We start from the raw sequence: 15806 nt of genomic DNA on the forward strand, positions 1-15806 counted from the left end.
TTTCAAATTGAAGAACTTTACAACTTCTGAAGCTCTTTAAATATTTTTCTAAAATAATTTATTTTCACATTTGACTAGTCAACTATTAAGAAGTCCAAGCAAGTTTTCTGGATATTGTAATTCCCCAGAAATATTGTTGTCTGAACTTTCTTTAAATTGCTGTCTACTGTATATTCTTTATTGTTTGCTGATATTTATGGTATATGTTTCCAGTTTTATTTTGAAAGAGTAACTTTACTTTTTTTGGACAAGAGCTTTAGTAAAATTCAGTCTGAATTTTTTTGTGCCATGTTGGTAGTAGTAGTAGTTTTGAGGGGAGGCGACCGACAGCTAAGGTCATTTGCGCCATAGGGGAAGGACAGGAAAGGATGAAGGGTGGAGAGAAACCAGGCGTCGGCATTAGCCTACTCTTTACGAAAGGTGCCAAGGGGTCCGCAGCTTAACGTCCCATCCGACGGACGGCGTACTCACTCAAAGTGCCCTCCACAAAGCACCGCAAGTAGGGATCGAGATACCTCTGAAAAATATTCAACACCGCCGGGATTTGAACCCGCGCCCTCAGGGTGGGAAGCCAGTACGTTAGCCCCCGCACCATCTCGATCCCCTCGTGCCATGTTGTGCATGATGAATTTAGTGAGGACTCTGTAACAGGGATAAGATATCAGTGATGAAATTGTTATTTTATAGAATGGAGTTCTCTCTGGAGCACCTTTCCTGTGCAGCTATCTTTCCTCTGTGGTTTTCTGCTATGTGGCTGATGTTTTGGTTACAAGAAACTGTTTATCATTAACTAATGTGAGGAAATTATTCACTGCATTGTGTAAGTATTATCTATAAAAGATTTCTTTACTATGCCAGAATGCGCGATTCGGTTAATTCAAACTTGTCTATAATTGATAATTAAGCTCCTATCATCTGTCAGTGGCATATTCAAAGCCATCTTGTGTTTTAGTAGTTATAAAAAGGCCCTGTGGCAAAATTATTTGAGCTAATTAATTCAAGGAGTATTTTTTTCCATGCGCTTATACAAGATTTGTTAATTAATGAAATGTATGTCAGTGGCAATGATTTGGACTAGTTGAATTTAAGGAATATACATTAAAATATTTTCTAATATTTCCATTGCTTGTCACAAAAAAAATGAATTGTTTCTAACAGATTTTTTAAAATTATAATGCTATGTCCAACCCACTTTTAACTTTCAGCAAACAATATTTATAGTAATAGGCTAGCAGTGGGGTGTTTCTATGTCTCTTTTAGAGCTCTAAGTGGAACCATAAATATATATATAGAAATGTCACAAGTTAAAAAGTTTCTTTAATTATAAAAATATTAACCAGTTGATTTTAAATTCGATTAATATTTTTATACTCATTTCATTTTTCCTTTTATCTCTAAGCAGGTTTCTTTCATTCTTAATCATATGATATCCATACCATTTTTTATTTCTTTTGGAAATCACTCCTTCATTGCAACAGTGGTATGATAGTAACTATGCAGTTGTTGCCAAATATATTACTCATTTACTAAGTGGTAACATGTTTGACTTTGAGTGAGTGTATTCTTTGAAGAAATTCACCCTCAGCAATCAACAACAGAGATATACCAAACCACAGTAATCAGCTCATAGTTGGAGATAAATTGCTGTAAATATTGTCAGTTGTAAATAAAAGATTGATAATTGAATTGTGATGGTAAATAATTTATTTTTATGCACTGAAATTGAATTGTTTCTGTCATATTTAGCACCTATGTCGAGGTTTATTTATTCAAAACTTATCAAAAGAACTTAAAATTTTCATTCTTTCAAGGATTCTCTACTTCTGGCATAATATTTATTTTCATTTTTTAATTTTATTTCAGCTCAGGTTGTGCCAGGCATGTTGGTTCTCATCATTGGCTACCTTGGCTGCAATGTTACCCTTGTAGTTTTTACTTGGTTTATTGCTGTTACGCTCATTACTGCCTCATATGCAGGTGCTATGGCCAGCATTGTGGATATTGCTCCAAATTTGGCTGGTAAGCACTATTTAAATCTTTACCCTCAGTTAACATGTTTGCTATTAAGGGATTTTTAAAATCACTCTGGAAATTTAAGAACTCAAATTCACTGTGGAAGTTATATCATCCAAACTTTTCATGGCATCATGGTCCCTCTTTGAGCTTGCGTCAATACAGGAAATACAATTATCTCAGCTGCTAACTGCACAACCATTATTGATATTGGATAGTTTTCCATGGTGTTGAGGAACCAGAATGTAAGAAAACTGTTGTGAATTTGCGCACACCGGAGGCTAACCAAATGACTGAAAAGCACAATGGAAGCACTACAAACTGGCATCTATCAAGATAACCTTGAGATAGGCTTTTGAGATCTGACAATAATCGTCGCATGTAGTCACCATTAAGTGGCTGGCAGATGATGATTACTGTCCATCAGTATTGAATGTGTTAATTTCTTAAATGTTTTTGTATCCAAGATGGTACATGGAGAATAGCATTTTATAGATGTATTGACTTGTAGTTTGTTTCAATCACTACATTGAAATGTTTACATCACTACATCAAAAATGACCAACTCGAGTTGGTAACTTTTTGCTGGTGCTTCATTCCATTTCTATCATTAATCTGTGTATAAGAAAAAAAATATATGTATATAAGAACTGTTTATATTTGAAATGCTCATGGATAACAATAAATAAATGATAATAGTTCCTTAAATTTAGTGTCACAATGTAACAAGACAAAATTTACATTCATTCAAGGCATGCGAAAAAAAGTAAGTTAACGGAACAAAAGTAAATTTTTTACACTCTTTAGGCAAGATATCAATTTGGATAATATTTAAAAAGTGGCTTTAAAAATAAATATTTATTGCATGAAATATTTTTAAATTAAACTGATCTGATGCCCTGAATGGGAAAATCCACATTTATTGTGATGTATGGTTTCAGCTAGTCAAAAGATTTTTTTGGACTCTGGATGTTCTGGAATATGAATTTCCAGATAAAGGGTTGTCAACTGGATACTGTGTCAATGTCTATTTTTATTTTCAAGTTCAGTTTTTCCTATTATTTCATTGGTTCTCAAATTTGAAGTTCCACTGAGCCAGAAAATTTCTTTTTATGCACCACTCCCTACTATATATTTTGTGAATTAATTCTGACCTGGGACTGTAGTTAATTCAATATAAATTTAAACTCAGTAAAAATTAGAACATAATCTTATGCTTGTTATGAATTTAATGCTTAGTAATCTTATTAACTTCCAGGACCGATTCTAGCTTTTGCACAAACGATTCACATGACTGCTAGTTTTCTTTCACCCTTGGCTGCTGGATTTATAACACGGGACGATGTAAGTAATTATAACAATTTAATATGCTTTCAAATTGAAAATCACCATAGATAATTATGTCAGCTATTTACAGTGATTACTTACATTTTTTATGATTTTTTCAGTGAAATGATTACTCTAATTGAGTACAGAATATATTCTCCCTTCAAGCCCTTGTTGCCTTCAGTAGAAGTGCTTTCAGTGCCTTACTATCTTTTGATAAAAGTCTTAATTTCAATTGTTAATGGTAAAAATATACTATAACTGTCATCAAATTTTTGGAAGCCTGATATATGAAGTAAAGCACATAATGGGAATCTTAGAATAGTACTCAATATAATACTGTGTGTCACATGGCGCCCACATTAGACATTCCATATTATCAGTGATTCAGCATATGTGTAAACATGGAAATCTCGAAATTGTATTTTCATTTTATGGCCAAGTGCCCTATTTTCAAGTGTCCCAGGCATGGAGCGTAAATAATTCTCTCCATGGTCCCAGGCTGTCCATCGGTAATTTCAGAGTGAATGGACTTTTCATTTCTCATTTGCTTTCTGTGGGTAAGCATTTCAGTTAGTTTATCGCGCTGTCATTGCTCGTTAATGGATTTGAATTCAAGTCTGAACATCAAAGAATCTGCCTTTTTCAATTGATTTTCTCAACTTTGGATATATATTTACGTTTTCACTAAGTCTAAATTCAAGCTTCATTATGAAAGCAATGGCTTATTTCAATGGCTGTGCCTGTAATATTTGTTCATTGCCAGTCAACATATGCCACGCAGTAAGTATCTATGGTTTTCGTTAGATGGCAGTAATGAATGAGATTTAAGCAATTGAAACCTTATGACCAATCAAATTTGCTCAATACCTAGTTTTGCTGTTGGTTGGGAGTAAGTTTACCATGGTTATTTTTACTAATACCATGTTTGCAAGTGTAAATAGTAGGTAATTTTGGTAATATGAATTGGCAGCATCCATCCGTTAGAATTGTTTGAATATTTTCAAGTTAAGAATCAAAATTTAAAAACACATGCAAGAAAAAATTTCATTCAGAAAAATCTTTGTATTAAGAGATTAAATTATCTGCTAATTCCATAATCGCTGACCAAAGGCGTGCCATGCTAGTGATATCCTACTGTTGTAGTGACTGAGATCGACAGCAAAAATGTTTTTACCTCTGATTGTATCCTGAGTACCACCAGTTACCACCAGTATCCTGAAACCCCATGACAATGTACAATAAATTATTATTAATAGTTTCCTTATGATAAACATCTGTTTTACCCAATAATAAAAATCTGTGGAAAAGTACAGTCTTTTTAGTATGGATATTAAATTACTTCCATGAAGTGAAGCCTGAAACAGTAGAATTTAATAGTTTCCTCATTGATATCCATGTACCAAAGAAGTAAAATACCGGCATTGACTTAAAATATTCTGAAAATCATAGGAAATAGCTGATAAGTGATTATTCATTCACCATTGATAATAATGAGAATAAGATATTAGCTATTTCGTAGGGATGGTGAGGTCTTGTTACATTGAGCTTTCAATGTAAATTGATTTTGGACACCCTTTTGAGAATTTTGATGCTTGTTGATGAGAAAATCTAAACAGTAACAAAGCATGATTCCCGTCCAGTGAGAATCAGAATGCATCATTGCTTTTAAATCTGTTTCTTGGCTTCCTTCAATGGTACATGGGCTTCCTCTTAGTTTATCAAAGAGCTAAACTTTTTACTAAGAACTGAACTTAATGCAACAGTTATTGGAGAGGATATTCTGTATGATTTTTTGGGGAGTTGGAAATAGAAAATTCCTTTCTAATATTTTTGTGAGACTAATCATATTTATTTTTTATTTTAGCAAAGCTTGGAGCAGTGGAGGAAAGTGTTTGGTGTGACGTCAGTGGTAGCAGTTGCCACTTACGTCATATTTCAAATATTTGGCACTGCTGAGATCCAGTCATGGAACTATCCGGATGGCAGTTCTCCTTTAGACAGGGAAGCAGCCTCAGAGAAAATGATAATTACAGCCAACAACATACATGAATCGGAATTGGATGCTGAAGTACCAATTTCGGATGAACAGCAGTCACTTCAGTCAAATGAGAAGGAGAAAGTCATGGAGAAAGTTTGATGCACAGAATCGGTGATTTATCTTTAAAATTCCATTTACCTGAGCAGATCTGTGCCTGGTGAAAATAGGAAAAAGAAGTATGGCTAATTTCCAGAAGTGATGATCTATTTAGAAGATATTTGGAAGAGACATAAGATGTAGAATCAGTTTATCTCTCTTTTCCTGAAGGAGTTAAACTTCAACTAAATATTTTTACACGGCGTATTGTACAGGTTTCTAGATTGAGAGTAAATATTGTTCAAATCAAAGTATAAGGAGCACATCTCCAAGCCCTGGATCTCAAGTATTAAGTATTAATGGAGCATTCATGACTGATGTCTTGAGATGATAATATATAGCTTAATTTTAAATATTGGTGTCTGTTTTATGCTAGAGGAGCGAGTACGAAAGCTCCAAAATACAATATAATTTTAGGGCAAAGGTATGTGATACATTTCAGAAGTTCTGACATTTATAACTGTTACAAATTTTTATTTCTCATACAAGCAATGGTACAAATAGATAACACACCACAATTCAGAGAAAATGAGATTTTAAATGACTTTTGAATTCAAAATGCCTAGTTGGACCACAGTATTCAAATGATTTATCAGAATTTATTTTCAAGAAAAAGTGCTTGTCAAATATGTCTTGCATTCCAAGTTTTAGTGGATTTTATTTATTTATAAAAGATATTAATGTGCAGCATTTTATAAAAATGTTTGAGCAAAAACATAAGCAGCTAAGATATTGCAAAAGTACTTATAATATGCATTTACTTAGTGTTTTGCTTATGTGAGTGTCTCATGTAATCAAACCATTCCAATTGAGAAGGAAGTCATTGCTATACAAATAATGATCAGAGGAGATTATTTCTCAGGTAATTGATAAGATGAAGGAAGAATTTGTTTGCTTAGATGTTACCAAGTTGCAATTTAGTCAAACATATATATTTTAAAGCATGTCTTTCCACTTGTAATTTCATATTGTATGTGCAATCTTGGATGGGCATGGAAAGAACCTTGCCTCACCAATTGTATTATTATGTTCATTTTTCGTATGCTATTTTATTAGTATGTTTCAAAGTCAGTTCAGGTTAAATTAAAGTGGAAATAAAAACTGTTTTATGAACATGTTCATTTGTCGTTTTTTTATACCGTAATCTTTTATAATGAAGATGTATCACCATTTAGCTTAATTGTCAGGTGCAGAATTTATAAACCAAGTTTATGTTTAAAAGGCATCCTATTCATGAAAAAAAGCCAAATGACTTGGGGATAATGATGGTGAACTCCTCTCCTTCCTATTAGGGTCATGATTTTCCTCGTGGGAAGTGCACTGATGGAAGGGTTAGATGCTGTGGCTGTCAATCCTGGGCATTTAAAATGGGTGCTACTATGGAAGTCAGACCTTTTAAGAACCAGAATATTTACATTTTCTGAAGATTTTATTGGCAATGCAGAGTCAAATGATATCCTAGTAGCAGAGAAAATTTTCACAATGGGAAGAACCAAACATGCCAGGCAACATTGTCATTGGTGTACGCTGTGTTTTATGCGCATAACTTACTAAGTTCCCACCACACTACATTACATTGTAGCTTCCTAAATATTTGTTATTCTAGCAGGGTAGTTGTATGCGCACAGCAAAATGGGTTCTTTTATAATTAATACTAGCCATATGGCTCTATTTGTCTCCTTACTGTGAATTTTAACCTCTGTAGTTATCTCCTGGAAGAAAATTTTAATGGTAAAAATTCACCATGGCCAGTTTGAAAATGACATAAGATAATTTATTTTGACCTGAGGATGCATGCAGTATAGTTATTAGATCCAGATTCTCATTTTAAGTATTTTAATATAGCACATGATTGCCATTAGCAGTCTCATCAACTCGAAACTAAAAACTCATAACATTGCTGTGAAGTGAGTTATACTCATACACATACTATGGGAATAATGCATTCTCAAAGCAAGGAGCAATTAGCACACGCGCCTAAAAATTTCAAGCAAGAATACTGAAAAAATGTGGCGCTCTGTCAGATTAAAGTGCAGTGCATCGCAGGTAAAAAAACATCTTCAGGTGATACCAACATAAACAAGCTATTTAAATTGAACCAATGAAGGATGAGTGATTAAAATAGAAATTAATCGCAGCATGGGGTTAATTAATAATAATATCTAGGCACAAGGCAGTCAAATGACATAGTTTCATAGCTAGGTTGTTTTACCTGGCAAGGAAAGGAGTAGACACATTCTTCACGGCTCCATTTTCAAACTCTTCATTCTGGTGATGCTGTTACTGATTCTCTAACCATTTTCAGGACAAAATATTTGCCTAAACATTTGCTATTTTGAGAGGATGAAAAATAATTTTTCATGTATATAATAGTGGAGAATTATTCTGAAACTGAAAGCCTGATGTCTAAGAACCTGGCATTGTGTACATAAACCTTGTGATTGTGCAATCCCTGAAAGATGCTGTTCAATATCAGGGGTACAACCACACTTGAACATATCAATTAATGTCTGAGGATGGAGTAGTAGTGGGAGAGGAGTAGCAATCGATAGCTGAGGTCATTTGTGCCATTTGGGATGGATGGGAAGGGTGGAGAGAAACATTATGTCAGCATAAGTGTACTCTTGAGAGTACCAAAGCCTGCACAGTTAAACATCCCATCTGATGACCAGCATATTCATTTAAAATGCTCTTCACGAAGCACCTCAAGTATGGATCAGAATACTAATAAAAAGAATGTGCCATCTCCAGGATTCATGCCTGGGCTCTCTAGGTATAGTTCATAATAGCCAGTATAATAGTCGCCACACCATCCTGATCCTCCTGAAATATGCCTCATCCAGTTAGTATTGACACATACTAAATGCCCACACTGAAGGTCATGACATTTAGATGGGAACAAACTGTAATGATCCCGCTGGCAGTCATGATGGGAAGGAATGTAACATTTTTATGGCTGGTGCCAAGATGGATTTTTGGATGATAGGAGAGAGAGCATGGTATTTACAGGAGATGGGCCAGCCAGGGTGGATTTAATTTATTCCTCACAAATCCTAAATATTAAATAGTGCTGAACACTCGTTGATGATATATGTTTAAAAAGTTGCATCACCAACAACTGATTATAGAATGATTGGATGAAATATGAGTTAAATTTTTTTTTATTAATTGAATGAATTATAAAAATGAATTAAAATAGTAAAAAATCATTAGATTTATGCATGAAATTATAAGGCACAATAATAATTTATATGTATATATATATATTTGCTATGGTGGGCAAAGAGAGGAGTTTGTTGGGAGACAGGAAAAATGGTTGAGGGGCATTTTGCATGGAGGCAGGAAAAATGGTTGAGGGGCATTTTGCATGGAGGCAGGAAAAATGGTTGAGGGGCATTTTGATCAGTAGTGGATTGTTGAAGACTAATAGAGTGCAGAATGTTAGGCAAACGAGGAAAGGGAAGGAACAGGACAGGGATGTTGGACGGGATGAACGGGGGAAGGAAGTACTCAAAGGTGAAGAGGGAGCTGAGGTAGGGTAGGATGCTGGATTTTTTTTTAGGTTTGTTAGGAGTAACAAAATATTTATTTAGTATCTGTGTCCATCGAAAAACCTACCTTAACCAGTAAATTACCCAATTATACCTATATATATATATACACACACATACATACATACATATACACACACACTTAGATAATAATAGCATACAATATGTAGTATATAGAAATGAAAAGTTTTTCATTTCTATTTACTACCTGTTGATACGATCTATTTACTATCCCTCGCCATACTGTTAACGGAGTCATCCACTAATGCGCCAACAATGCAAGAGGTTCAAAGTAATTATCATTCACCTTGACCGGGATTCAAACTAAGAGCCCTCGATGTTGGGTCGACTGCTCAAGCCAATTAAAGTAGCTATCGAGGCGTCCTCGTATACGCCGAAATTTCGGGGGCTTTAAAGACAAGGCTTCAAAAGATGTTACGGCGAAATACGGTACATACGTCTCAGCTATTCGAAGTCGTGCGCGTTGCGCCACAGTCCACGAGGTTAGAGCTAACTTTAAACACTACGGTGTTTACCTTTGACAAATTCAAAGAAACTGCGGTAGATCCCGCAGTTTCCTTGAAGGCCCCAAAATTAATTTCGGAGTGTAACAGGACGCCTTGGCAGTTTAACTGGCTAAAAAACTCGGCCTGACATCGAGGGATCCGGGCTCGAATCCCGGGCAAGTACGTACGCTCTTCCAGGTGGACCTTCAAACATAATTGCCATCAGGAGAAAGTAATTTTATATTTGGAAGAACTGATGATATCTCATCGGACTTGGCACATATTTTTTTCGAACGCCAGTCACTTGGTGAGTGAACCAGGAAGGCCCTCCGGACACAATTCTGCTGATGAAGCAGTCCTCTCCTAGTACATAACGATCTCATATGCCATGTTACCCAGAGAGCCTGCTTGTGGCTCCCATATGCCTGGACGTCAAATAGCGTTAGTGAGGTATGAAAAACTCAATACAAATCTTTGAATGCTTTATATACCAGAAAAGCTATATAGAGCTACACGGAATTTATTTTCACTAAGAATTTCCATTTAATAAAAGTCCTCGGAGGCAAGAAAGAGGGATTCACATCCGTTCTCAAATCCATCAGAAATTTTGTCACTCCCGTTGCATGACGCCTCTCTGATTTTTTCAATTCATCCAGGTGATTCTGGGTAATTAATCTGTATTCATCAACTGAATTGTGCTAAGTCTTTATTAGAACTGCATGAAAATTAGAAATTTATTTCATTCATCAGCACGCGGGACAACAGATTCTCCGTCCTCGCCCATCGTCTCGCCTCGGCTATCGCCACAATGCTCGCATCGAAGCATGACTCATCAATCGCCTCATCTCACGCCATGCTCTCGCCTCTAGCTTCGCATCGCTCCTTGAATCTCGCCTCTTTTCTTGCCACGTCTTGAGCCTCCATCTCGACTCGCCTATCGTTATGATTATTGTCTCGCCTCTCCCCACGTTTCTTGTCATGCTATAGAATGGAGTAAACGCGGCCGAATCCTTCGACGAATGAATATCTAAATGATTATAGGGATAAAATGAATTAATTTAGTGCGCCGAGCCACCCTCACGAATAGAAAACGAGAATGAAGAGGCCGGTAAAAAATTTGGAAAAGAAAACCTTGAGATGCGGAGAGAAAGAGGGAGATGTATTGAACGAAAATATTGGAAGTAAGATTGACGACTGGAAAATCAGGGAGCACCGGGCTTAGAAACCTGTGCGTAAACAACGGCCTTCCCTGAGAGCAGGGTCGAGTTAGTGTAGTGAGGCCGACAACCGAGAAAGAATATTATATACATATATATTTATAGATAGAAGTACTTCTGTTTCTTCCGATGAAGACGGAGCTAAATTCCGTCGAAATTATCAAGAAATAACGTGTGAGTGTTCTTTTTATGTGTTCTTATATTGTTTGTTGCTGTCCAAGTTTTTTTATTGAACACTTCCGTGTTACTTAGACGAAATCATCTATATATGTACAATATATATATGTACATATACCTTTCCCTGTACTGGTTATGGTTTTCCGGAATGATCTGGTACCCGAAAAATCACATATTTTGGGTGGAGCTACAGGCGCACAGAGTGCCTGGGAATCCAAGCCCCGGTTCCCTCCAGTCAGCAGTTCAATGCTATACCCCCTGGACTACCGTGATCCACACATGTATATATATATATATGTGTGGTATGTATATATATGTATATGTATATATATATGTATATGTATATATATATATGTATATATATATATATATATATATATATATATATATATATATATATATATATATATATATATATATATACACCTGCACACCCATATATATATATATATATATATATATATATATGGGTGTGCAGAGTAGGATGCTGGATTTTGTGTTGTGTCCATCCAAAAACCTACCTTAACCAGTAGATTACCTAATAATATATATATATATATATATAATATAAATATATAATATACCCCTGGAACTCCAGCCAAGGGAGCCACTGGCCATTGGGTGGCAGCTGGGAGTGCCGTCCCGGGGATGGGGGGTTGAGCTTTTAAGTCATACTCCCTTTGAGTTATGCAATTTTCTTGTTTCACCAAGAACCAAAAACTCTAATGTCTATAAAAAACTTTACACCTTCCTATTAAGACTATGGCAGAAAAGGGTCTCTGTCAAACTTTTAAATGACACAGAATTTAAATGGGCAAACTAAGAATCTTGCTCAAAAAGATCTATCTGTAGCCACTCTGATTGATCAGACAGCTGTCAAAGAAATTCTCTTACATTGCCATAGCATAAATGGGGAAATTAGCTTCAGTAACATTGATGGTCTTGCTGAGCCAAAGATAAGACACATTACTTGGTTGTTATATTGAAGGGCACATGAAAGAATTGGAAGCAGAACCTTGGGTTTTGGGTCTTCATCAGGGATTTTGTAGTCAATGGGAATGTTTCTGCCCTGGATAAAGTGTGTTTGAAACTAGCTTCAAAGTTTCTACATTTATGATTTGTGACCAAGTGCCTCTTAACCAGAACCTTAGCAGAATGCTAGCAGTATCTCATGTGACACCATCGTTTATTGCAGATAGTGCAACTTTTGTCAATCTATGATCCTCCTTGCATGCTCAAATCCATGCTCCATAAATATAATTTCAATTTGGATAAGATAATTGTTAAGGGGAGCCATTTTGGAGAACTAATTGATGTTAAACACCCATTGAAAGTTGAAATCCTTCTCAAAATAAAAGACATTTGTGTAAACTTCTTAGGCCATTTAAGAAAGTGAGGATAAAATTATCCACCTATGCATTTAGCAAATCTTTAAGTCTTGTATTGGTTTGAGACATTTGGTGTATTGAATAGAAATAAAAAACCACAGTCATCAGCACATATATTGGTTTGAGAAGTCAGGGTAGAGGTTACCTAGTATGAAGACCAAAGGCATGTGAAATTCACTCATTATGGTAGGGGGCAAGTTCCTTTCCCTGTGCCACCTATGGCTTCTCAGGAAAAACTGGTACCCTAACAAATAACCAGGCTTGGATGAATCAGTGTGTGCCCAGAGGCATTACCCTGGATCAAATCCAGATCTTCCACATCCACCAAATAGTGATACTATAACTATTAATCAACCAAAGCTGTGGTTTGTGATGATAGAGAATACTCAACATACAAGCATACTTATAAGACACATCCAAAAAGTTGAGTTTCTTGAGCTTCTTTGAGGAAAAAATAGACAGCCTAGCCTCCTACCCTAAATGGATGGCTAAGCCATAGGCATTCAAATTCCTTAAAGAGCAGCATGGACTCTTGCATTTCTATACCAGAGCTTTTAATCAGAATGCACTTGAAAATGTTTTCTCAGTTATCAGACACAACGTGGTTGTAATAATAACCCAAATGTTTATCGGTTTGGGAGGTCTTCAAAGAAAAATTCTCCATTCCCAATATGTTTACTATATTTGATAACACCGCATCATATTTGTGCAATAAATATGAGTTCAATCTTACTCCAGGTGGATGATTTCCATCTCGACCCAAGTGCTATTTTCACCGGGATGTGAGAATTCTATCCAAAGGAATTTTTTTGACTTTCCAAAAAGAGTTAAAATCCATCAAGATTTTACTAGTACTTCAATTATTTATCATTTTTATCAAAAACAATTTAACATATCATCCCAAATAATTCACCACATTTTTATTCAATTGTTGACTTCATTTCAGGAATGTCATTCAGTGTCTTCATTTCCCCAACAATATTCTTCACTAATAAAACCCATTAATAAAAATAAGTAATTGCTTTCATTAAATTTTCTCCTAATTGCATCTATAGCAATGATAGCAATTGTTATAGAATTAAAAATAAACAAGGTGGCATGTTTCAGAAATGATGCTTTCAATCCACACATGATGGCAGGGAAAATTATCATGTCCTCTTATGCCCCGATTTTTTAAGAGCTGTTGAGACAGATGACACTGTAATCATGGATCAGGCAGGAGAGTTGATTGTTAATGGGAATTACACTCAAAAAAAAGGCCAAAATTTAATACTTCAGTCAGTTGAGAATCTTTAAATTTTGTAGTTACTCCATGATCTTCTCTCTAGAATACCAATCACTCACAATTATTTTTTTTCACATATGAGTATTTCTGAACTGCCAATTAAGCAGCAGTTAAGCAGCTGTCACATGACATACCTGCAAAAATATTCAAGCCCTTTCCTAACAGAGTGCATACTTTAAAGAAAAGATGTAAGGAATATATGTAATAATTTGATTGATGTGTGGTGTAAAATTATATGTAGCAGCTTATTTTTTTGTATGTATCTTTTTTTTCCTGCTGATTGATTGATGTTAATGAGATGAGGATTTTCTTGCTTTGTGAAAGAGATTTGTGTTTTGAAGTTCCCTTTAAGTGTACTTTTGTTTAACGATTGATTTTACCTTTGTGATTCTTTGGGACTTGTGTGCCACCTGACACTGTCTATCAGCACATGTGGATTTTTAATAAATATGTGATACTGTGGGCCACACAGCCAAGAGTGTATCTTTGGGGAGTAGAAAGATGACCCACGCACGGAAGAATATGGCAAGAATAATTTGCCAAAGAATGTAGAGGAAAGTGCAGAAGTATATTATTGAGAAATAATTTGGATTTGGAAAATGTGGAACAAGAAAAAGCTATTCTTACTCTCAGATTTATGGTAAATCATAGGGCACAAAAAGAACAACCGACCTATACATATATATCGCATTAATTGATCTTGAGAGAGCCTTTGATATTGTGTAATGGAATAATATGCCACATGACCCAAAGAAATTTGGAATGAGTTACAATGACAGAAAATTGATACATGCCCTTTAGAGACCAAGTGGCAATGACTAGATGCCGTAATAAAAAAGGAAAAGCTAAAATAAAGAATAGTTAGGTACAATTGCTCTTTCTTAACCTTCATGTTCAATGTTAAATTGAGATGGCAAATAATTAGATTAAGGAAAAAAATAAAATGGTATGTGTGCTACAATTCACTGACAAAATAACTATACTTACAAAGAAGAAAGACCAGACCATGATGCTAGCCGCTAAGGAGAAAGGGGTGAAAACATTAGACCTCAAGATAAACAAGGTTAAAACTAATGCAGTGGTGGGAAGCTATAGGAGAGAAGATAATATCCTAGTAAGATTATTGAAAATGGAATGGCACACTTGAAGAAGTGGAAAATATTTGCTATTTAGAGAGTGAGGTGGAATAAACAAGGATATAGGAAGTGGAGTGGAAATGGGGAAATAGTCTTTCCACCAGAAAAAAGTCAATTTAAAGAAAAAACATTTAACAGTCTTTCAGCAGAATTCAAGCTGAAATTTCCAGAGGTTGCATTTGGAATCATAGGTATATTTTTCTCTACGAGGGGAAATCACAGTTTAGTGTAAGTTACCAGAACTCTGCACGTTTTATGAAAAAATGGACTCCCAAACTCATAATGAAGGACTACCATTGGTATGGTGCTAATTTTAGAAGTCACCCATTTCAGCCGTTTAATCCACAACGGTATGAAGTGTCAGATGTACCACTTTACGATTCTCATGTGTTTTTGAAATGGTGACTAATGGAACATCAGAATGCTATTCATGCACCAGCACACTGGGGAGAACTTAATGGTGAGACATCAGATTTCAGGCTACACACTGTTCACATTTGCATCTAAAAAGAGTATGATACATTGAAAAGCTAAATGTAAGAACAGGTACTAATATAACATTCAATTTCTGAAATTAAATGAGAAATATCTTACTTTTGCACAAAAATTGAATTTAAATCCTAGTTTTTCCAAAAAATGTATGCTGAATTTATCATTCAATGCAGTAATTAGTAATATTTTAAAATATAGCCGTGCATAGTCACAAAAAAATCATATGGGAACTAGTTTTAGGTGAGAACAGGAAACCAAGATCCTCTCCAGAGATTTCAGATGATGACTCCATACTCCCAAGGAGGCGGTTGCTGAAAGTAGGTGGTCAGAAGCAGAAGACATAGCAAGACTTCCTCACTGTTTTAGGGCACAGTAACCTAGAGTTGTTCAAGTCATGGAACCTCTGAGCTCCAGTAATAGAGGAAAAAGTTGATCACAACTTTTTCTAGTGTTTACTATAGGGATATATATGCTTGTACTAGTTGTCATTCTATTAAAATGCAAATCATGATTCTCTTTATCATAAGGTTCAATAGGTGGGCATATGACTGGAAAAGCTCTGTGTTTACAGAACACAC

The 15806-nt window shown here is 35.4% G+C and overlaps 1 protein-coding gene across 4 annotated transcripts in view; it reads left to right on the top strand.

The window, feature by feature from the left end:
* MFS17 (Major Facilitator Superfamily Transporter 17) overlaps nt 1–6565 on the top strand; it is a 165829-nt gene extending 159264 nt beyond the window's left edge. For all 4 annotated transcript variants that reach the window (XM_071582791.1, XM_071582792.1, XM_071582790.1 and 1 more), the window contains 4 exons: nt 688–820; nt 1864–2019; nt 3272–3357; nt 5207–6565. In XM_071582791.1, coding sequence (XP_071438892.1) covers nt 688–820; nt 1864–2019; nt 3272–3357; nt 5207–5479 — 648 coding nt within the window. In that variant the 3' untranslated portion in view covers nt 5480–6565. The remainder of the gene's footprint in view (nt 1–687; nt 821–1863; nt 2020–3271; nt 3358–5206) is intronic.
* Nucleotides 6566–15806: the final 9241 nt, after the last annotated feature.

Source organism: Hetaerina americana, unplaced genomic scaffold, assembly GCF_022747635.1.
Source record: "Hetaerina americana unplaced genomic scaffold, ioHetAmer1.1.p SCAF_12, whole genome shotgun sequence".
NCBI lineage: Eukaryota > Metazoa > Arthropoda > Insecta > Odonata > Calopterygidae > Hetaerina > Hetaerina americana.